Source organism: Aethalodelphis obliquidens, unplaced genomic scaffold (genome assembly GCF_003676395.1).
Source record: "Aethalodelphis obliquidens isolate GAN/ISIS:26980383/991018 unplaced genomic scaffold, ASM367639v1 scaffold11, whole genome shotgun sequence".
Lineage (NCBI taxonomy): Eukaryota > Metazoa > Chordata > Mammalia > Artiodactyla > Delphinidae > Aethalodelphis > Aethalodelphis obliquidens.
In genome coordinates, this window is record NW_020837955.1 from 27,954,406 (window position 1) to 27,977,517 (window position 23,112).

The following is a 23,112-nucleotide window of genomic DNA, read 5'->3' on the forward strand; positions in this document are numbered from 1 at the left end:
TTCTATGCGTTGTTTTACTCCATAATATACCTTATTAAGTTTAATACACTCTCCTGACCAAAACGTGTTACTTAATTATGACTAAATAGTCTGTTGGTACATCACTTCCAGAACTCACCGGCAGAAAGAATGCATAAAGCAAGATGCCTCATTTAAAACATTTTCAAAAATTCAATACTTGAACATATTTTAAAGGAAGGGCTTAATATTCTATTTCTCTAAGTGACAATTCGATTTGAATTCTGGAAAATTACATAGGAAAACTCTTTCATATGTTGCATGAACATGCAATATGCATAGCCTACTACCAAAAAGAACATTTCAAACATTCAAAAATATAAATCAAATAAGAACTCTTACATGATTCACAAAATCAAAAAGATTTTATGATGCAAGTAATCAAAAACCTTCAAACTAATGTGGAAACACATAGTTTCAAGATCCTTTATCAGACCAAGAGAAAAGTTACTCAAGTGAGGAAGTAAAAACAAGAACATGAATGCCCTTAATAAAGTTAACAAATTCTTCCATGCAATAGAAGAAATAACAGATATTTGACGGGTCAGTATAAAAAATTTCCATGAACCCTACCTTGAAGGAAGTATAGCTGGTAACAACGCTTGCTCCAGAGAAAGTGGAGAAGAAACAGGTTTCTGACTTTGGCTTTCTAAATATTCCTGGAAAAATAAAATAAAATATTATCACTTACTCCCAATGTCTCACTTTCATAAACATATATAAAATATAATTTCACCTTCAAAAAGTAAAAAGGGAGATGTTAATAAAATGAGCCGTATAACATAACATGAGAAATACTTTCTATATCCTAAACTGTCTTCAGAACTGCAGAATAACTCATAGAATGTTGTTAAGCATGAAATCTAAGAACAGGAACTCCAAAAAACAGGATGATGCTTAAGTAAAATCATTTAAAAATTAAGGGGAAAATTTAACTTTTCTCATATCTTCATGAAATTATTTGGCATTCCCAGTATTACTAATAGTGATAAGTCATCAACCATACCTTCTAAAGGAAATCTGACAACCTGAAGGTCACGTTATACTCAAAAGAACCTCAATTCAAAAGCAAATCATAAACAAGAGAAGCTGTGCAATATTAACAACAACAACAAAAAGTGATAAGAAATGATGAGGTCCCTAAAAGTCAAAAGCACTTAAGGCCAGAAATCATGCATCTAGCATAGCAGTTTGACTCTTTCAAAGTAAAACCAAAACGTGGAATAGAAGGAGAAGCAGGACATCTCTGCACCTTATCTTTAGGTTCCCAAGTCCCTATCCTTCTCTTCTCCTTTACCAATCTGAAAATCTTAAGAATTTAAAACTGCAGGACCTCAGGGACCCACCAGCCCCAGGCTTCTCCATGAGGATGGCACTATTCCTCTGACTATGTAGGTATTAGACTCCACTCAGTAGAATACGGCATCATCCTAGAGTATCAATGTTACCCAGCTGTGAGATACGTTTTGAAAAATTTCTCTTAAGGGCAATTTTAAAACATCATATAGGGCTTCCCTGGTGGCACAGTGGTTGAGAGCCCGCCTGCCGACGCAGGGGACGCGGGTTCGTGCCCCGGTCCGGGAAGATCCTACATGCCGCGAAGCAGCTGGGCCCGTGAGCCATGGCCGCTGAGCCTGCGTGTCCGGAGCCTGTGCTCCGCAACAGGAGAGGCCACAACAGTGAGAGGCCCGCGTACCACAAAAAAAAAAAAGAAAAAAAAATCATATAAAATACTGATATAGATAAAGCAACATGCAAAATTCTTATGAATTAAAAAAAATAACAATACATTTTGAGACTGATATCTCCCAAACATAGACATTTAGGCTCCTTTGTCAACAGGCACATTTCGGTGGAATAATTTAGGAAACACTATCCTTGTCAGAGTCCCCGTTCTATAAGAGAAGAAAGTGAGGCCCAAACTCACATGGAGAGGAGGCATCAGAGGCCGGACTAGAGCCCAGATCTGTGACACTGAGCTACACCAAGGCTGACACAGCTTCATTTCAACAGACACTCACCTTTAAGGAAAATGGTTGTGCAAAATCCACTCTGACACATCCATAGTTTTTTCGTAACATTCTGATAACGCCTCTTGCTATGCTCCAGAGGCTCTCATTCTTCTTAGGTTTTCCCTAATTTGCAATTTTGAAAGAATAGCATGGTAAGAAATAAAGCTAACAAATACACAAACATCATTATCCAAAGAATAAAGTTTATTAATTTTTTTATGGAAACCGATGATTTGTCTGGAAAAAGATAATAACGAATGAAGGAAAATAAGTATTCATTGACTGAGACCTGTCAGAAAATGTTTAGCACTCCAAGATGCTAAAAGATGTAATCACGTCACTGGGGAGGTAATTTGGCCATTGAAAAAGGAAACATTTAACACAACTTCATTTAGTGCATTGTTTACATCATTCACAAAAATAGAACTGCAAACTACTGAAGGACAAAAATGATGTAACAGCCTGAAAAACTGTTCTCCAGTTCTCAGATAAAAGTAAGATGTCGAAGAGGCCACCTTATTGTGGTCTGATGATCACGATGGTCCAAGTATGTAACATTAGGCAACCAAATGCCGAATTCAGCCCCAGAGTGGCCTTTGAGCCAATCATTCAGCAAGTGTTTCCTGAACGTTTAACACACACAAGGCACCATGTCAGCTGTATAAGGGACACAGGACTCAGATACGATGTCATGAGACGCAGTCAGGGTGAGTGGAGCATATGTTCAGAACTGACACAGGCAACACAAGGAGGGGTCTCACAAGAGATAATAATAATAATCCAGGTCTATCACTTTATTTCTAAAGCCGCCAATTATTAGGAGTCCTTGAGCTTCTGATATGTTTTGGGCAATAAGCTTGAAACAAGTACCATGACCAAGACTTCCACACTAAATAAGAACAAAACTAAACTCCTCTGGAACTGGCACACTGCTGGGAGGAATAGCAAGTTGGTAAAACCATTTTGGAGAACTGTTTGGCAGCATCTACAAAGCTGAACGTACATATACTTTATGATCCACTGATTCCACTCCCAGGCACATACCCAACAAAATGCATACATATGGTCATCAAGAGAAATGTACAAGAATGATCACAGCTGAAACCAGGAAACCAAACTTTTTTTCAGCAGTAGAATAGACAAATTGTATATTCATACACTGCAATACTGTACAACTATGACAATGAACAAATTGTAACTACCTGTAACAACAAACAGGTGCTGCTTGTGCAAAGGAAACCAGAGATAAAAAGTCCACACACTACATTATTCCATTTTATATCATGTTCAAAAATGGGCAAACTAATCTATTCGGTAAGAAGTCAAGATAGGTGGTTACCCTTGAGGGGAAAACAATGAGAGAGGGATAAGGGAGGTTTCTAGGGTCCTTGACCTGGGTCCTGGTTATGTAGGTGTATTCATTTTGTGCTAATTCAAGCTATATGCGTATGATGGGTGCATTCTTCTGTAACTATTTACTTCAGTAAAAAAGTTCACTAAAAAAATTACTGCAGTCTCAAAATTAATTTGCAGTTGCTTTGCCAACATGATCCCACCAGTTCTTCAGGTGTAACTTAAACTCTACACATAAGCAATAAGCCCTGGGGAGACCGAGCCACGTATACCCTCCCCAGGGCAGAGGTGGCAACTCAGTACCAAGTATTCTTCCACTTCCCGACCCCACGACCAAGGCATGATTAATCTAATCATGCCACTTCCTCCAAATGCAGGAAATTACCACATCATCACTACCAAGCAGGCTGCCATATGGGATGAAAGCCCACCCTACCAAGTTTCCTACAGTGTTATAAAATTAGAGAGTAACAAAAATATTCTCAACTAATTCTAAAAGCACTTATCTAAAAGCAAAAGACTGGAAAAGCAAAGATGACTTTTGTGCAGGTGGTCCTCTTACCAGTTGTTCGCCATTGTAATGACCCTCAATAATACGATCGTAGGAGATCCCAACAGGTATTATCAAGATGTCTGGGATGGTATTGGTAGACAGAGTATCTACTACAACTGACAAAAGTCCTGCCCGAGCACAGGAGATTTTTCCACTCCTAGAGCGTGTGCCTTCCAGAAAAATCTCCAAGAACTGCTGCTGTCGAAGTAGTTCAACTATATGCTGGAATATAAGGAGAAAGTAAAATATGAACTCATGAACTCAAGATCACCCAACTTAGAATAAGCTCAGCAAAGTTAAACCTAAAAAAACAAAACAAACAAACAAACAAAACCTATAACTTCTGACAAAATATTTTGCTCACACAGATAATATCAAAAGAGCTTCTCCAATGTTATATTTTGGTGATAACAAAAAGTAATCATCAAACCCATATCCAAGCAATAATCACTAAAATAATTACTCAGACAACTGTTTTTTAACAATCTCAATCAAGGGGCTTCCCTGGTGGCGCAGTGGTTGGGAGTCCGCCTGCCGATGCAGGGGACGCGGGTTCGTGCCCCGGTCCGGGAAGATCCCACATGCCGTGGAGCGGCTGGGCCCTTGAGCCATGGCCGTTGAGCCTGCGCGTCCGGAGCCTGTGCTCCGCAACGGGAGAGGCCACAACAGTGAGAGGCCCGCGTACCGAAAAAAAAAAAAAAAGTCTGAATCAAGTCTCATTTTCTTCTACTGTGATAGCTACCATAACGACTTTAAGAGTAATTAGAGATCACACGTACCCCGTGGAGCAAAGCTCTATAGAGAATATCTTTCCGTCCGTCTGGCGTCTCATCTAGCCTCCGTCGTATGAAAAAGCCCCCAAGCTTATGGATCAGGGTACTATAAATTTAAGAACGTATTAATTTTTTAAAAAGAAAAATTTAAAAAGAGTACTCAAATTCCAAGTTATTCGAAACGTGTCATTTGGATATAAACCTCATGTATTGTTTGAGTTGCTGATTGTGAAAATGTGGACATTTTTCCATTTTCCATATATTGACGTGTTTCAGTCATTTACATTATTCATTAGCCTTCAGAATATCACTGTGTACAATGAAGCTCTGTTACATCTGTTCTAAGCCAAAAGGAGTTTACATGATATATTATCCCGCAAAGGTGCTGGTACAGACTTTAAGAGGATTATAGAATACTGCTAAATTTAAAAACCCTGCCCAGGGTCTTAAGACACTGACCTTTAGACATACCAAAATTTTCCTACGGCACATTTACTACAAGATGAATGTGATGTTACAAAAGCTCCTTTGGGGAAACCTTCTCAAGTTAGTATTTCTTAGAGAGTATCCCAGTAAGACAAGAGTAACTTTATCAAACTGGAACAAAGCATAACCATCCTCCCAAAACATGAAACCAAAATTTGCTTCATTTACACATACATAGAATAAAACGATTCGCACAACCCCACACCTCTGTCTACAGCACTGATGAATTACTTTGATATGAGGTTGAAACTTTCCAAAACTTAAGTCAACTTTTCCAAACTCAGAGCCTCCTCCTATTCTGTTCAGAGTGATATTAATATAAATATTAATATATAGTTTTGGAATCTTCTACAGTCAGCATAAGGAGGCCACAGTAAGATATATCCAGAACTTAATGTCACTCTTTGAAAGTAAAACTCTGCAGAATAAATTCTTAATAAATGAGATGAACCATCCAAAAAATAAGCCCCCTTGAAAAGTGGTTTGTGAATGTACAGACTGGCATGTAACAAAAGAACACTGCAAATAAACAGGCCAGGTTATCGAGAGTCTGTCATGTCTGAAGGAATGATAAGCTGAGCAATGACTGGCATAGAGGTGGTGAAAAGGGAAGTTGGCTTATGAGAAATTATCAATGTTTATTAAGTACTTCCCCAGAGATCCACCTGGAGAACCAATCCAACCTGGAGGGAATGAGTACATGAGTTGTTCTGATTACAGAAGAGGCAAACTATTATGGGGCAAGGCTTCTCTAAGAGCCCAGCTGGAACAGTCTTCTTCACGCCTAAGTACCTTTCTGATGACTTTCTAATTCAACTTTCCAGGTTCCTTGATACTGGGAAGAGGTACCCATGAGAGAAAACATAGATATTCTGATACCTGGAAAAGCATGTCTGCCCTGTAGGGTCATATCACGCTGGATTAGAGCTAGCTGTTTGCCTACATTCCCCATTATTTTATGAGCTATTTGAAAGTAAGGACTATGTATCTTGTTCTCCCTTGTCTAGAGCACATTTGGGTAAGTACTGGCTTACTGCATGAACGAATGGCTTCTCTTCAGTCATCCACATGCATCAGATTAGCTACAGAACTCTGAGCCAAGGGATTAGGAAGGAGCTCCTTGTACTGCGAGGCTGAGGATCAGGTTTCATGGCAGGCAAAGCAGCGACTGCCCCCTTGTGAAGCGCCACCTGCACAGCCTGCTTCCCTCCCAGTCGCTCCACATTCATCCTCCTCGTGCTCTCTACTACTCACAGAGCTGACCTGAGAGATGCTTTGTACTTTGAAGTATGAAACTAAATACTTTTCAAATCTGTGACCTCTTCTCCAAGAGCACTGTTATACTTTTATTTAAGCCTTCATTACCTTTTATCTGAACTACTGCAATAGAGTCAGAATTGATCTAACTCCCTCTAATCCAGAATGACTTTTCAAAATGCGAATCTGAACGTATCACTTCTCAAGTATGGGATACACTCTAAACTCTTGGCTTAGAAATTGTTTAGACCTAACTCTCACCACCTATGCAGTCACCACCTCCAGCCTCTGAACCCTGCTAACGCACCCTACATTCTAACCCTAGAGGCTAAGAATTGTCTGCTGGTTCATGACCATATCATGCTTTTAAATCACTCTGTCTTTTCACATACTATTCCCTCTGAATGGAATGCACTGCATTCCCCTGAAAACCTCTAACACATACCTTTTATGTTATACTGTAATTATTATGTTTCTAGCTCTACTAAATTATGAGGTCAAAGTAACAGGTAAGGTTCTTTCTTACCTTTATACCATTACCACCTGCCTACCACCACCCTGACCCCACCTGCGCACTGCCAAGTCAGATACAATAATTTGCTATCTTATCTTTCTAATTGCCTTTTATATGTTTGATAAATACTGCTGATAAGTTTAGCTATTCACAGTTCACCAAATATCCCATATAAAACACAGAAATGATGATGATAGTCTTTTGTTGTTGTTTTATTGGAGTATGGTTGCTTTACAATCTTGTGTTAGTTTCTGCTGTACAGCAGGGTGAATCAGCCACATGTATAAATATATCCCCTTTGTATTTCCTTCCCATTTAGGTCACGACAGAGCACTGGGTGGAGTTCCCTGTGCTATACAGTCAGTTCTCATTAGTTATCTATTTTATACATAGTAGTGTATATATGTCAATCCCAGCCTCCCAATTCATCCCGCCCACCCCTCCCCCCGTCTGTTCTCTACCTCTGTGTCTCTATTTCTGCTTTGCAAATAAGTTCTAATGATGATGGTCTTAATGCTTTTTTGTACTTTCCAAATTTTCTGCAATAAGCATGCATTACTTTTATAATAAAAATAAAAAAGTTAATGTCCTCATTACAATAAATGTATCAAAAGGTATAATAAAAAAAGAAAATTTCAAAATATAATCTTCATACCTTAACTTTCAAAATAAGCTGATCTTACCTGAAGATGGGGATGTTGAGATTATTGCCTGAAGCAATGTATGGCGCTTTGATGTTATGGCAGAAGAGAATGAAAGTGAGCAGGAGATAGTCAATATGTGATCTATGAACTGGTAGAAATATAAGTGGCAAATTCATCTAGCAAAAGGAAAAACACCAAATTTAAAATTCAGATGGAAAGGTCAATTACAGTTTGCAACTTCACATTTGGTTAAAGTCATTCAAACACTAGCTACTTAGTGACTCATTCTTTAAAAACATTTTTCCGTAATAAGAACTTCTTTCAATTTAGTATCATCTAGCTAAAAACAACTACACCAACAGAAAAGAATCAGGGAAGGAGGAGAACAATCAAGAGTTCAAGCTGACTATATATCTTCTGAAAGGAAGCCCTAATCATATAAAAAGAACATAGTTTTTGGCCACAAGCTTGGTTTGGTTTGAAATCCTGGGCAAGTGACTTACTGGCTGTGACTTGGGACAATTTCTTAATCTACATGTGCCTTTATTTCCTCATGTATAAAATAAGAATTGTTCTACCTGATTTTCAGAGTTATTGCAAGATAACTTACAGAAGGAATCCTGCATATTGCTGGAAGGTGCTCCTTTACCCCACTTATCTCCCACAAATACATAACTACTGTAGTTATCTCACACGGGGGGAAATCTTGCAAATGTGTAGGAATGCACAACAGTATACAAGGAAACATTTGAAAAAGAATTCCAAAATCGCTCTGCAAATGTGGAGAATACAGAACGACAGATTCACATAGTTCTTGCCTCAGTTGCAGCTTTAACCATCTCAAGTTGACCCTTGTGAATTTGAATATTCCAAAAGAAGCTGTTGAACAGTTTTAGCAGCACCCATCCGGTCAGTCTGAAAGGAAGTTAAAAAAATTTTTTAATGTATATACATATATTTATATATATAAACATATATATTTGACATTTGTCTACCTAAAGTTTTGAACCTACAACGTGAGTGATTGTAATTGACTTTTTATGAGCGCGTGTGCATGTATGTGTGTGTATGTGTACATCTGAATTGTGAACTTAAATAACTGACCTTACACATACTACTTATAGAAGCATCCATTTATTATGTACTAAAGTCTTACATTTCATTCTAACTGCACACTTTATACTTCAGAAGCTAAGGATCAAGCAAATATTTAGGTGAGTAGTGATCCCTCTCCTGCATACAAATCACTCCACGACACGGGCACGTGCAGATTCATCAAGAAAAAGAGAGCGAGGGCCCGAATAGATAAAATCAGAAATGAAAAGGGAGAAGTTACAGCCAATACTACAGAAATACAAAGGTTCATACGAGATTACTACAAACAATTATATGCAAATAAAACGGATAACCTAGAAGAAATGGACAAATTCCTAGAAATGTACAATCTCCCAAGACTGAACCAGGAAGAAATAGAAAATATGAACAGACCAATTACCAGTAATGAAACTGAGTCAGTAATAAAAAAAAATAAACTCCTAGCAAACAAAGTCCAGAACCAGATGGCTTCACAGGTGAACTCTACCAAATATTTGGCAAAGAGTTAACACATATCTTCTCAAACCATTCCAAAAAATTGCAGAGGAGGGAACACTTCTGCATTCTGCTCATCTTATGAGGTCGGCATCACCCTGATAGCAAAACCAAAGACATCACAAAAAAAGAAAATCACAGGCCAGTATCATTGTTGAATATAGATGCAAAAATCCTTAACAAAATATTAGCAAACCAAATTCAACAATACAGTACATTAAAAGTATCATGCACATGATCAAGTGGAATTTATCCCAGGATGCAAAGGCAGTTCAATATGCACAGATCAATCGATGTGATACGTCACACTAACAAACTGAAGAATAAAAATCATATGATCCTCTCAAGAGATGCAGGAAAAGCTCTTGACAAAATCCAACATCCATGATAAAAACTCTCAACAAAGTGAATATAGAGGGAACATACCTAAACATAAGAAAGGCCATAAATGACAAACCCACAGCTAACATCAGACTCAATGGTGAAAAGCTAAAAGCATTTCCTCTAAGATCAGGAACATGTCAAGGATGCCCTTTCTTGCCACTTTTATTAAACACAGAATTGAAAGTCCTCACCACAGCAAACAGACAAGAAAAAGAAATAAAAAGAATCCAAAGTGGAAATGAAAAAGTGAAACTGTCACTGTATATACATGACATGATACTATACTTAGAAAATCCTAAAGAGGTCATCAAAAACTACTAGAACTCATCAATGAATCTGGTAAAGTTGCAAGATACAAAATTAATATACAGAAATCAGATGCATTTCTATACACTAACAATGAACTATCTGAAGGGAAATTAAGAAAAGAATTTCATTTATAAATGCATCAAAAAGAATAAAATACCTAGAAATAAATCTACATAAGCAAGTAAAATATCTGTACTTGGAAAAATGTAAGACACTCATGAAAGAAACTGAAGATGACACAAGCAGATGGAAGGATATACTGTGTTCATGAACTGGAAGAATTAATATTGTTAAAATGACCATATACCCAAGGTAATCTACAGATTCAATGTAATCCCTATAAAATACCAATGGCATTTTTCACAGAACTAGAATAAATAATTCTAAAATTTGTATGGAAACACAAGACCCCAAATAGCCAAAACAATCTTAAGAAGAACAAAGGTGAGGTATCACGCTCCCTGATTTCAAATTATCTTACAAAGCTACAGTAATCAAGACAGCACGTACTGGCACAAAAACAGACACATAGATCAGAGGAACAGAACAGAGAACCCAGAAAGGAACCCACACTTATAAGGGCAATTAATCTATGACAATGGAGGCAAGTATACACAATGGGGAAAAGAGTCTCTATAATAAATGGTGCTGAGAAAACTGGACAGCTACATGCAAAAAACTCAAACTGGACTACTCTCTCACACCATGCATGAAAATAAATTCAAAATGGATTAAAGACTTAAATCTAAGACCTGAAACCATAAAACTTCTAGAAGAAAACATGGGCAATATACACTTTGACATCAGTCTTAGTAATATTTTTTTTGGATATGTCTCCTCAGGTAAGGGAAACAAAAGCAAAAATAAACAAATGGGACTAAATCAAATTAAAAAGCTTTTTCAGACTGAAGAAACTATCAACAAAACAAAAAGGCCACCTACTGAATGGGAGAAGATGTTTGAAAAGGATATATCTGATAAGGGGCTTATACCCTAAATATACAAAAAACTCAAACAACTCAACATCAAAAAACAAACAATCCAATTAAAAAATGCACAGAGGGGGCTTCCCTGGTGGCGCAGTGGTTGAGAGCCCGCCTGCTGATGCAGGGGACATGGGTTCATGCCCCGGTCTGGGAAGATCCCACATGCCGCGGAGCGGCTGGGCCCGTGAGCCATGGCGGCTGAGCCTGCGCGTCCGGAGCCTGTGCTCCGCAATGGGAGAGGCCACAACAGTGAGAGGCCCCTGTACAGCAAAAAAAAAAAAAAAAAAGCGCAGAGGATCTGAATAGACATTTTTTCCAAAGAAGACATACAGATGCCCAACAGGCACATGAAAAGATGCTCCACATCACAAATCATTGGGGGAACACAAATCAAAACCACAATGATTGCACTGGTTCAAGATAACAGAGTAGAAGGACATGCTCTCACTCCCTCTTGCGAGAGCCCAGGAATCACAACTAACTGCTGAACGATCATCGACAGGAAGACACTGGAGCTCACCAAAAAAGATACCCCATATCCAAAGACAAAGGAGAAGTCACAATGAGACGGTAGGAGGAGTGCAATCACAATAAAATCAAATCCCATGACTGCTGGGTGGGTGACTCACAAACTGGAGAACACTTACACCACAGAAGTCCACCGACTGGAGTGAAGGTTCTGAGCCCCACGTCAGGTTTCCCTACCTGGGAGTCCGGCAATGGGAGGAGGAATTCCTAGAGAATCAGACATGGAGGCTAGCGGGATTTGACTGCAGGACTTTGACAGGCCTGGGGGAAACAGAGACTCCACTCTTGGAGGGCACACACAAAGTAGTGTGCACATCAGGATGCAGGGGAAGGAACAGTGACCCCATGGGAGACTGAACCAGACCTACCTGCTAGTGTTGGAGGGTCTACTGCAGAGGCGGCGGGGGGTGGCTGTGTCTCACCAATGAGGACAAGGACACTGGCAGCAGAAGTTCTGGGAAGAGTCCACCATTACCCCCACCAAAGAGCCCAGGTAGGTTCCAGTGTTGGGTCGTCTCAGGCCAAACAACCAACAGGGAGGGAACCCAGCCCCGCCCATCAGTAGACAAGTGGATTAAAGTTTTACTGAGCTCTGCCCACCAGAGCAACAGCCCGCTCTACCCACCACCAGTCCCTCCCATCAGGAAACTTGCACAAGCCTCTTAGATAGCCTCATCCACCAGACGGCAGACAGCAGAAGCAAGAAGAACTATAATCCTGCAGCCTGTGGAACAAAAACCACATTCACGGAAAGATAGACAAGATGAAAAGGCAGAGGGCTATGTACCAGATGAAGAAACAAGATAAAACCCCAGGAAGAGCAACTAAATGAAGTGGAAATAGGTGACCTTCCAGAAAAAGAATTCAGAATAATGATAGTGAAGATGATCCAAGACCTCGGAAAAAGAATGGAGGCAAAGATCGAGAAGATGCAAGAAATGTTTAACAAAGACCTTGAAGAATTAAACTACAAACAAACAGAGCTGAACAATACAATCACTGAAATGAAAACTACACTAGAAGGAATCAATAGCAGAATAACTGAGGCAGAGGAACGGATAAGTGACCTGGAAGACAGAATGGTGGTTTTCACTGCTGCAGAACAGAATAAAGAAAGAAGAATGAAAAGAAATATAGACAGCCTAAGAGACCTCTGGGACAACATTAAACACAACAGTATTCGCATTATAGGGGTCCCAGAAAGAGAAGAGAGAAAGGACCCGAGAAAATATGTGAAGAGATTATAGTCGAAAACTTCCCTAACATGAGAAAGGAAATAGCCACCCAAGTCCAGGAAGCACAGAGAGTCCCATACAGGATAAAACGAAGGAGAAACACACCGAGACACATAGTAATCAAATTGGCAAAAATTAAAGACAAAGAAAAATTATTGAAATCAGCAAGGGAAAAACGACAGATAATGTACAAGGCAACTCCCATAAGGTTAACAGCTGAGTTCTCAGCAGAAACTCTACAAGCCGGAAGGGAGTGGCATGACATATTTAAAGTGATGCCAGGGGAAAATCTACAGCCAAGATCTACCTGGCAAGGATCTCATTCAGATTTGATGGAGAAATCAAAACCTTTACAGACAAGCAAAAGCTAAGAGAATTCAGCACCACCAAACCGGCTCTACAACAAATGTTAAAGGAACTTCTCTAACTGGGAAACATAAGAGAAGAAAAGGACCTACAAAAACAAACCCAAAACAATTAAGAAAATGATAATAGGAATATACATATAGATGATTACCTTAAACATAAATGGATTAAATGCTCCAACCAAAAGACACAGACTCACTGAATGGATACAAAAACAAGACCCATATATATGCTGTCTATAAGAGACCCACTTCAGACCTAGGGACACATACAAACTGAAAGTGAGGGGATGGAAAAAGATATTCCATGCAAATGGAAATCAAAAGAAAGCTGGAGTAGCAATACTTATATCAGATAAAATAGACTTTAAAATAAAGAATGTTACAAGCGACAAGGAAGGACACTACATAATGATCAAGGGATCAATCCAAGAAGAAGATATAACAATTATAAATATATATGCACCCAACATAGGAGCACCTCAATACATAAGGCAACTGCTAACAGCTATAAAAGATGAAATCCACAGTAACACAATAATAGTGGGGGACTTTAACACCTCACTTACACCAATGGACAGATCATCCAAACAGAAAATTAAGAAAGACAAGCTTTAAATGACACAATAGACCAAGTAGATTCAACTGATATTTATAGGACATTCCATTCAAAACCAGCAGATTACACTTTCTGCTCAAGTGCGCACAGGATAGATCACATCTTGGGTCACAAATCAAGCCTCAGTAAACTTAAGAAAACTGAAATCATATCAAGGATCTTTTCTGACCACAACACTATGAGATTAGAAATCTATTACAGGGAAAAAAACGTAAAAAACACAAACACATGGAGGCTAAACAATACGTTACTAAATAACCAAGAGATCACTAAGGAAATCAAAAAATACCTAGAGACAAATGACAATGAAAACACAACAATCCAAAACCTATGGGATGCAGCAAAAGCAGCTCTAAGAGGGAAGTTTATAGCAATACAATCCTATCTCAAGAAACAACAAACATCTCAAATAAACAACCTAACCTTACACCTAAAGGAAAGAAGAACAAAACCCAAAGTTAGTAGAAGGAAAGAAATCATAAAGATAAGAGCAGAAATAAATGAAATAGAAGCAAAGAAGACAATAGCAAAGATCATTAAAACTAAAAGCTGGTTCTTTGAGAAGATAAACAAAATTGATAAACCATTAGCCAGACTCATCAAGAAAAAGAGGGAGAGGACTCAAATCAATAAAATTAGAAATGACAAAGGTGAAGTTACAACAGACATCACAGAAGTACAAAGTATCCTAAGAGATTACTACAAGCAACTCTATGCCAATAAAATGGACAACCTGGAAGAAATGGACAAACCCTTAGAAAGGTATAACCTTCCAAGACTGAACCAGGAAGAAACAGAAAATATGAACAGACCAATCACAAGTAATGAAATTGAAACTGTGATTAAAAATCTTCCAACAAACAAAAGTCCAGGACCAGATGGCTTCACGGATGAATTCTAACAAATTCTATCAAACATTTAGGGAAGAGCGAACACCCATCCTTCTCAAACTCTTCCAAAAAATTGCAGAGGAAGGAACACTCCCAAACTCATTCTATGAGGCCACCATAACCCTGATACCAAAACCAGACAAAGATACTACGAAAAAAGAAAATTACAGACCAATACCACTGATGAATATAGATGCAAAAATCCTCAACAAAATACTAGCAAACAAGAATCCAACACATTGAAAGGATCATACACCATGATCAAGTGGGATTTACCCCAGTGATGCAAGGATTCTTCAATATACGCAAATCAATGTGTACACCATATTAACAAATTGAAGAAAAAAAACCATATGATCATCGCAATAAATGCAGAAAAAGCTTTGACAAAATTCAACACCCATTTATGATAAAAACTCTCAGACAGTGGGCATAGAGGGAACCTACCTCAACATAATAAAGGCCATATACGACAAGCCCAGAGCAAACATCATTCTCAATGTTGAAAAGCTGAAAGCATTTCCTCTAAGATCAGGAACAAGACAAGGATGTCGACTCTCACCACTGTTATTCAACATAGTTTTGGAAGTTGTAGCCACAGCAATCAAAGAAGAAAAAGAAATAAAAGGAATCCAAATAGGAAAAGAAGAAGTAAAACTATCACTGTTTGCAGACGACATCATACTATACATAGAGAATCCTAAAGATGCCACCAGAAAACTACTAGAGCTAATCAATGAATTTGGTAAAGTTGCAGGATACAAAATTAATGCACAGAACTCTCTTGAATTCCTATACCCTAATGACGAAAAATCTGGAAGAGAAATTAAGGAAACACTCCCATTTACCATTGCAGCAAAAAGAATAAAATACCTAGGAATAAACCTACCTAGGGAGACAAAAGACCTGTATACAGAAAACTATAAGACACTGCTGAAAGAAATTAAAGATGATATAAACAGATGGAGAGATATAGCATATTTTTGGATTGGAAGAATCAATATTGTGAAAATGACTATAGTATCCAAAGCAATCTATTCAGTGCAATACTTACCAATGGCATTTTTTACAGAACTAGAACAAAAAATCTTAAGATTTGTATGGAGACACAAAAGACCCCGAATAGCCAAAGCAGTCTTGAGGGAAAAAAACGGAGCTGGAGGAATCAGGCTCCCAGACTTCAGACTATACTACAAAGCTACAGTAATCAAGACAATATGGTACTTGCATAAAAAGAGAAATATAGATCAACAGAACAGGACAGAAAGCCCAGAGATAAACCCACACACCTATGGTCAACTAATCTATGACAAAGGAGGCAAGGATATACAATGGAGAAAAGACAGTCTCTTCAATAAGTGGTGCTGGGAAAACTGGACAGCTACATGTAAAAGAATGAAAGTAGAACATTCCCTAACACCATACACAAAAATAACCTCAAAATGGATTAGAGACCTAAATCTAAGACCAGACACTATAAAACTCTTAGAGGAAAACACAGGCAGAACACTCTATGACATAAATCACAGCCAGATCGTTTTTGACCCACCTCCTAGAGAAATGGAAATAAAAACAAAAATGAACAAATGGGACCTAATGAAACTTAAAAGCTTTTGCAAAGCAAAGTAAACTACAAACAAGATGAAAAGACTACCCTCAGAATGGGATAAAATATTTGCAAATGAATCAAAGGACAAAGGATTAATCTTCAAAATATATAAACAGCTCATGCAGCTCAATATTAAAAAAAAGAAAAACCCAATCCAAAAATGGGCAGAAGACCTAAATAGACATTTCTCCAAAGAGAACATACAGATGGCCAAGCAGCACATGAAAAGCTGGTCAACATCACTAACTATTAGAGAAATGCAAATCAAAACTACAATGAAGTATCACCTCACACCAGTTAGAATGGCCATCATCAGAAAATCTACAAACAACAAATGCTGGAGAGGGTGTTGAGAAAAGGGAACCCTCCTGCACTGTTAGTGGGAATGTAAATTGATACAGCCACTATGGAGAACAGTATGGAGGTTCTTTAAAGAACTAAAAATAGAATTACCGTATGATCCAGCAATCCCATTACAGGGCATATACCCTGAGAAAACCGTAATTCAAAAAGAGACATGCACCCCAATGTTAACTGCAGCACTATTTACAATAGCCAGGAAATGGAAGCAACCTAAATGCCCATCGACAGATGAATGGATAAAGAAGATATGGTACATATATACAATGGAATGTTACTCAGCCATAAAAAGGAATGAAATTGGGTAATTTGTAGAGATGTGGATGGATCTAGAGACTGTCATACAGAGTGAAGTCAGTCAGAAAGAGAAAAACAAATATCGTATATTAACGCATATATGTGGAACCTAGAAAAATGGTAAAGATGAACCGGTCTGCAGGGCAGAAATTGAGACACAGATGTAGAGAACAAACGTATGGACACCAAGGGGGGAAAGTGGCGGGGGGGTGGTGGTGTGATGAATTGGGAGATTGGGATTGACATGTATACACTAATATGTATAAAATGGATAACTATAAAAACCTGCTGTATAAAAAAAAAACATAATGAGATATGATCTCACCCCTGAGATATGATCTCAGAATAGCTATTATCAAAAAGACAACAAATAACAAGTGTTGGGGAGAATGTAGAGGAAAGAGAACCCTTGTACATTGTTGGTGGGAATGTACATTAGGGTAACCACTATGGAAAAGAATATGGAGATTCCTCAAAAAATTAAAAATACAACTACCATATAATGCAACAATTCCACTCCTGGGTATTTATCTGAAGAAAATGAAAACACTAATTAGAAGACATATATGCACCCCTATGTTCACTGCAGCATTATTTATAATAGCTAAGATATGGAAGCAACCTAAGTGCCCATCAATAGATGAATGGATAAAGAAGATGTGGTATGTACACACATATACCCAAAAACACACAATGGAATATTACTCAGCCATAAAAAAAGAATGAAATTTTGCCATATGTGACAACATGGATGGACCTAGAGGACATTATGCTAAGTGAAAAAAGTCAGACAGAGAAAGACAAATACTGTATGATTTCACTTATACAGTATGGAATCTAAAAATCAAAACAACATAATAAAACAGTTATAGATACAGAAAAAAAACAGGTGGTCGCTAGAGGAGAGGCAGGTGGGAATGTAAGAAATAGGTGAGGGAGATTAAGAGGTACAAACTTCAGTTGTAAAATAAATGAGTCACAAGTATGAAATGTAACATGGGGAACACAGTTCATAACTATGTAATATCTTCGTATGTTGACAGATCATAACTAAACTTATAGTGGTGATCATTTTGAAATGTACAGAAATATTGAATCACTATGTCATATAACAGGAACTAACATAGTGTTGTAGATCAATTATACTTCCAAAACAAACAAACTCAAAAAAAGAGATCAGATTTGTGGTTACCAGAGGTGGTAGGGGAAGGGGGAATTGGATGAAGGTAGTCAAAAGATACAGACTTCCAGTTATAAGATAAATAAGTGCTAGGGATGTAACATACAACACAATAAATATAATTAACACTGCTGTATGTTATACATGAAAACTGTTAAGAGTAAATCCTAAGAGTTCTCACCACAAGAAAAAAAAAATTTCATTCTATATCTTTGATTTTGTATCTATATGAGATGATGAATGTTCAGTAAACTCATTGTGGTAATCATTTCATGACATACGTAAGTCAAATCATTATGCTGTACACCTTCAATTTATACCGTGCTGTATGTCAGTTATATCTCAATAAAACTGAAAGAAAACAAAAAGACATGGGCACGTGAAACCCAGCTCACAACTAGTCTAGAAGATGTCAGCAGTAATACAATGGCTGATAACAGCTGACAGAGATTAATGCACCTTGAAGCCTCCCAAGTGCTACTTCTCATGACAGTTAAAGAATAAAAAGGGCTTCCCTGGTGGCTCAGTGGTTGAGAGTCCGCCTGCCGATGCAGGGGACACGGGTTCGTGCCCCGGTCCGGGAAGATCCCACATGCCGCGGAGCGGCTGGGCCCGTGAGCCATGGCCGCTGAGCCTGCGCGTCTGGAGCCTGTGCTCCGCAATGGGAAAGGCCACAACAGTGAGAGGCCCGTGCACCGCAAAAAAAAAAAAAAAAAAAAAAAAAAGAATAAAAAGAGGAGTTGGTTTTTAACATCAGAATATGATAAAACCTCTTTTGGACCAAGAGCATTGTGCTAGGAAAGTGCAACGGTTCAGTCCTGTCTGCTCAAAACAGGATGACTCTTGCTGAAAGTTTTCTGCTTTGCTTTTTATACCTGATCAGGGCTGGTGAGACAGTGGCAACCATTTCTTGAAGGATCTTTCTGGCTTTCTTTTTCACTTTATTGACAGCTTTTGATTGCTGCTGAGCAGAACCATCAGGGTTTAATTCAGCAGCCACTTCGGCAATTGCCTCTTGTACTCTGATTTCAAAGTGGAAAGACAGACAATGTAACTGGCTCTATGCTACATTCTGTATTATTTTCTAAACTACAGATAACAAATCACAAAACAAAATATACTTTCTCTTTTATGTGATAACACAAGAGAATAAGCTCAAGTTAGAAGTGCTTTCCTTGACTGTCTATTAAATATTAAGGATATTATATTCCTAAATCAATGAATTCCTGAGGAAGCTGGAAAGCAGATTTGAAAATTTAATTCAAATTCACTGGGTAGCAACTATGTGAATTTGAATGTTCCAGTTATGCTGTGAGGGACACAAAGTTACACTGTGGCAGAAAGGAAGAAAAGGAAGATTATCCCTTTAGGCATATAATTCAGAGGTATCCCAAACCCACTTGCCCAAGTAATGTGTGATTTTTCTTTTGAATACCAAACCTATTATTCATTTACATTGTGGCTTATTAGTGGAACTATTTGTAAAACTCTCTAGGAGGGATCAAAGGTGGACATAAATATTTACAAGTATTTTCCAAGTCAAACCAGTAATTTTAAAAAGGCACAGCTCTAGATTTAAATAGCACAGACCAGTAAGCAGTAAGGTAAAAGGGAAGATTTAACCCAGTCTTGTAAATCTTCCACATGACTTAGGGAAGAACGAATGAGGTTTAAACCTCCTTAAATCACTTCTAAAATCCTAGTTATTACTCAAAATATCTGGATGGAATGAAACATACTTGAGGGGCTTTACCTAGAAAACAGAATATATAATAATCCAAGGGAGTTTCAAATAATTGTTTTTTTCTCCCAGTGTTGCTGATTTTAGGCTAGTGTACAGCAAAACTCCACAGAGCCCCATCATTCGTTACTACAGAAAGATCAATTCCACATGACACTTATGCACCATCCCTAATTCTATTCCATGAATAGCATTTATTTCAATACAGCCAGGAATGTTTTTGCAAGTAATTCATGTAATTATTATATCTCCATTATCAACTATTCACTCATTTATTCAATAAATATAAAAGTACCGGGGCTTCCCTGGTGGCGCAGTGGTTGAGAGTCTGCCTGCCGATGCAGGGGACACGGGTTCGTGCCCCGGTCGGGGAGGATCCCACATGCCGCGGAGCGACTGGGCCCGTGAGCCATGGCCGCTAAGCCTGCGTGTCCGGAGCCTGTGCTCCTCAATGGGAGGGGCCCCGGCGGTGAGAGGCCCGCATACCGCAAAATATTTAAAAAAAAAAAAAGTACCTACTACGCGCCACTACTGTTCAGCCCTTAACAACCATACCACTGGGCTTGCATTTCTAAGCATCTTTCAATCCACTCTGGTCTCCAGCTTCCCAAATCCAGGTAGGTGTCTAACACAGGCCACAACAATGAGGTGGAATAGAAACCAACCTTCACCCAAACTCCCATAGTCTAGTGGCTGAGCTTCATAACGATTTCCCCAATCCTTTTGAGTTCAAGTCAGTCTCTTCCATTTTTAAGCAAGATCCTCTGAGGGCAAGGACACTTATTTCATTCTCTTAAAATTTCTAATAATGACTTTCTAATACAAGAATTTGTGCCCAGGTACTTAACAATTATTTGACAGAAATATCAAACTTGCTTCTCTTCTGGCTATAAAATAGGAAATGCATCGTCCCAAACACTCATATTACAGAACACTTAACAGAGAACTCTGGAAATATGTGCATATCTGAACTCCAACTCGCCTTTCATTTATTAGAAGCCCATTCAATTATTAATGCATGAAACAAGACTGCTATTCCCACATGGCACCAAAACCATCTGTTCTCTTGCCTTTCCTTGCTTTCTTCTGGAGCTTGAACATTGAACGTTTGGAAACACAAACACCTCTTGAGACAGAGTCCCAGAGAAACTAAAGGTTGATAAAGGAAATTACTTCCCCACACCCACCGCCCATCCCTACATTTCCCCTTTACAGCAGCGTCCCACCCTTACCTACTGCTGTTCAGTACGTTTTCAGTCACGTTGGTGGCAAACATGCCTTTATGGACATCTCGCTCTTGAACGAAAAGCACGTAAGAAAGACGTCTTGCAAGCCATCCTCGATGCCTGCAACGTGAAAATGATTTAGCAGAGAAGTACTCTAGGAATACCTAAAACAAGTTGCTTAAACTACACAGGTTCCCCTCGTGTAAAAACAAATCCTCATTTCATCTATTCCAGAGATTTAGGGTTCTCCTGTAGCAAATTCTCCTTAGTAAGTAGTTCAGGACGCTACGCAGACAGTTTTATTTCTAATTTCCTTCATGTACTCTCAGCTAAAAGTTAAACTTGGAATTTATGTATTAATGCTTGAATAGTGTTACTCCACAAACTAATAATCCAAATATAAAAACAAAAGAAATAAAAGCATCTTACTTTAACACCATTTGAAAAACCAAATATGTTGAATGCTTTATATATAAGCTATATAGCTTATATCTATAGCTATGGGCCATAAAAAATAATTTGGGAGTCTTTTCCTACCATGAAGGGCTACTTTTTTTGTTGTTATTACAGTAATTCTTCTAAGGTGATCACTGACTTTCAGATTGAATTGACAAAGTTGATCAGTTGAGAGAAGTCAAGGAAACTAGACAGTGGTCTGAATATTTGTGCTCTGTGCTTATGAAGCCAGAAGTTCTTACTGTTTGGGCAGCTTTTTTGAAAGCACATTCAGCATACCTAGGGAACAGGACATACTCCCATCAGGGACAGTCACTATGTGTTATCTGGACGGGGGTTAAGGACAGGGATCTAGAATAAGAATGCTACAAACTTCCATTATGTGGTGATTTGAAACCATCTGTAATGATTATATAATGCCTCGTTATCATGTCCTCCATAATGATAAGCATATAAACAGTAGAAGATTTCAATTATAAAGTAATTCTGGAAAGATCCAAAAAGCCTTCAATTGAGGAAAAGTAATTTGAGGGGGCTTCCCTTGTGGCACAGTGGTTGAGAGTCCGCCTGCTGATGCAGGGGACACGGGTTTGTGCCCTGGTCCGGGAAGATCCCACATGCCACGGAGCGGCTGGACCCATGAGCCATGGCCGCTGAGCCTGCGCGTCCGGAGCCTGTGCTCCGCAATGGCAAAGGCCACGGTGGTGAGAGGCCCGTGTACCGCAAAAAAAAAAAAAAAAGTTCCTTCATCTCTCCTTCCTGACATTCTTTTTCTTCCTCCTTTCCTTTGTCTCATTTCTCTGAAAACTTAGCCCAATATGTTAAGTGTTTAATTCTAAACTCTTCTATCAGTGAATATTTTCAAAATTATTACTGGAATGTACAAAGTCCAAACTCTTGATGAAATCCCTTCACAATGGACTAAAAGCAGTGTGTGTGTGTGTGTGTGTGTGTGTGTGTGTGTGTAAAAATGTTTAGGCTATGCTTCATGCAACACACAGAAGAGCTAAATAGCCAACTCACTTGCACAGGTAGCTTATTACACTGAATAGTTCCACACTGCCTGGTCAATACAACATACGCTAAAAAGTGTGTGTGTGTGTGTGTGTGTGTATGTGTATCTCATATGCTTTTTTTTCCTAACTGCCTCCAACTGAGGACCACAAATGAACTCCTCGGTTTTGTATGTAAAATATCTACTTACATAAAGAAAAGACTCAATGGGATTCTTTTGCTTAGGATCTTAATCATGTCAACCAAAGGAAAAAAAAATTTCTCCTCTTTCCTTTAAACTTGAGAGCAAGAGAGAGAGAGAAGAAAGGGTAGCATGGAAATTAGAAAAAACACATCCCTTGACTTTAGTTCTATTTAAAAAAAACCTTTATACCCAAATATTATCATGCTCACTTATAATATCATCATCAAAATATGAGTAGTAAAATCAGAAAGACTTAAAATTTAAGTATTTGACTTCTTGGATCAGTTTTTTAATGGAATTTTGTGTATTTCTCATCACCTGAGCCTACTACTGACCTACTCCAGGCATTTAATCTTAGAATTATAAGGACTGGTAGCATTTTTGGCTGCCGTTTCTCTCTTGTCTCGCAGACATTCCCCCTCTTTCCTCATCCCCTAGACTAAATTCACTTAGAACAAAGCCTCTTTTCTCCCACTCTGATGCCTAACAGCCTATCCCCATATGCCTGGAATTTGGAAGTAAGAATTCT

The 23,112-nt window shown here is 38.5% G+C and overlaps 1 protein-coding gene across 5 annotated transcripts in view; it reads right to left on the bottom strand.

The window, feature by feature from the left end:
• Positions 1-23,112, bottom strand: part of GPAM (glycerol-3-phosphate acyltransferase, mitochondrial) — a 42,987-nt gene that overhangs the window by 13,808 nt on the left and 6,067 nt on the right. For all 5 annotated transcript variants that reach the window (XM_027112576.1, XM_027112575.1, XM_027112574.1 and 2 more), the window contains 8 exons: positions 20,936-21,049; positions 18,838-18,984; positions 8,429-8,525; positions 7,650-7,786; positions 4,716-4,815; positions 3,946-4,158; positions 2,040-2,153; positions 592-677 (listed from right to left, as the gene is read on the bottom strand). In XM_027112576.1, the coding sequence (XP_026968377.1) occupies positions 592-677; positions 2,040-2,153; positions 3,946-4,158; positions 4,716-4,815; positions 7,650-7,786; positions 8,429-8,525; positions 18,838-18,984; positions 20,936-21,049 (1,008 nt within the window). The remainder of the gene's footprint in view (positions 1-591; positions 678-2,039; positions 2,154-3,945; positions 4,159-4,715; positions 4,816-7,649; positions 7,787-8,428; positions 8,526-18,837; positions 18,985-20,935; positions 21,050-23,112) is intronic.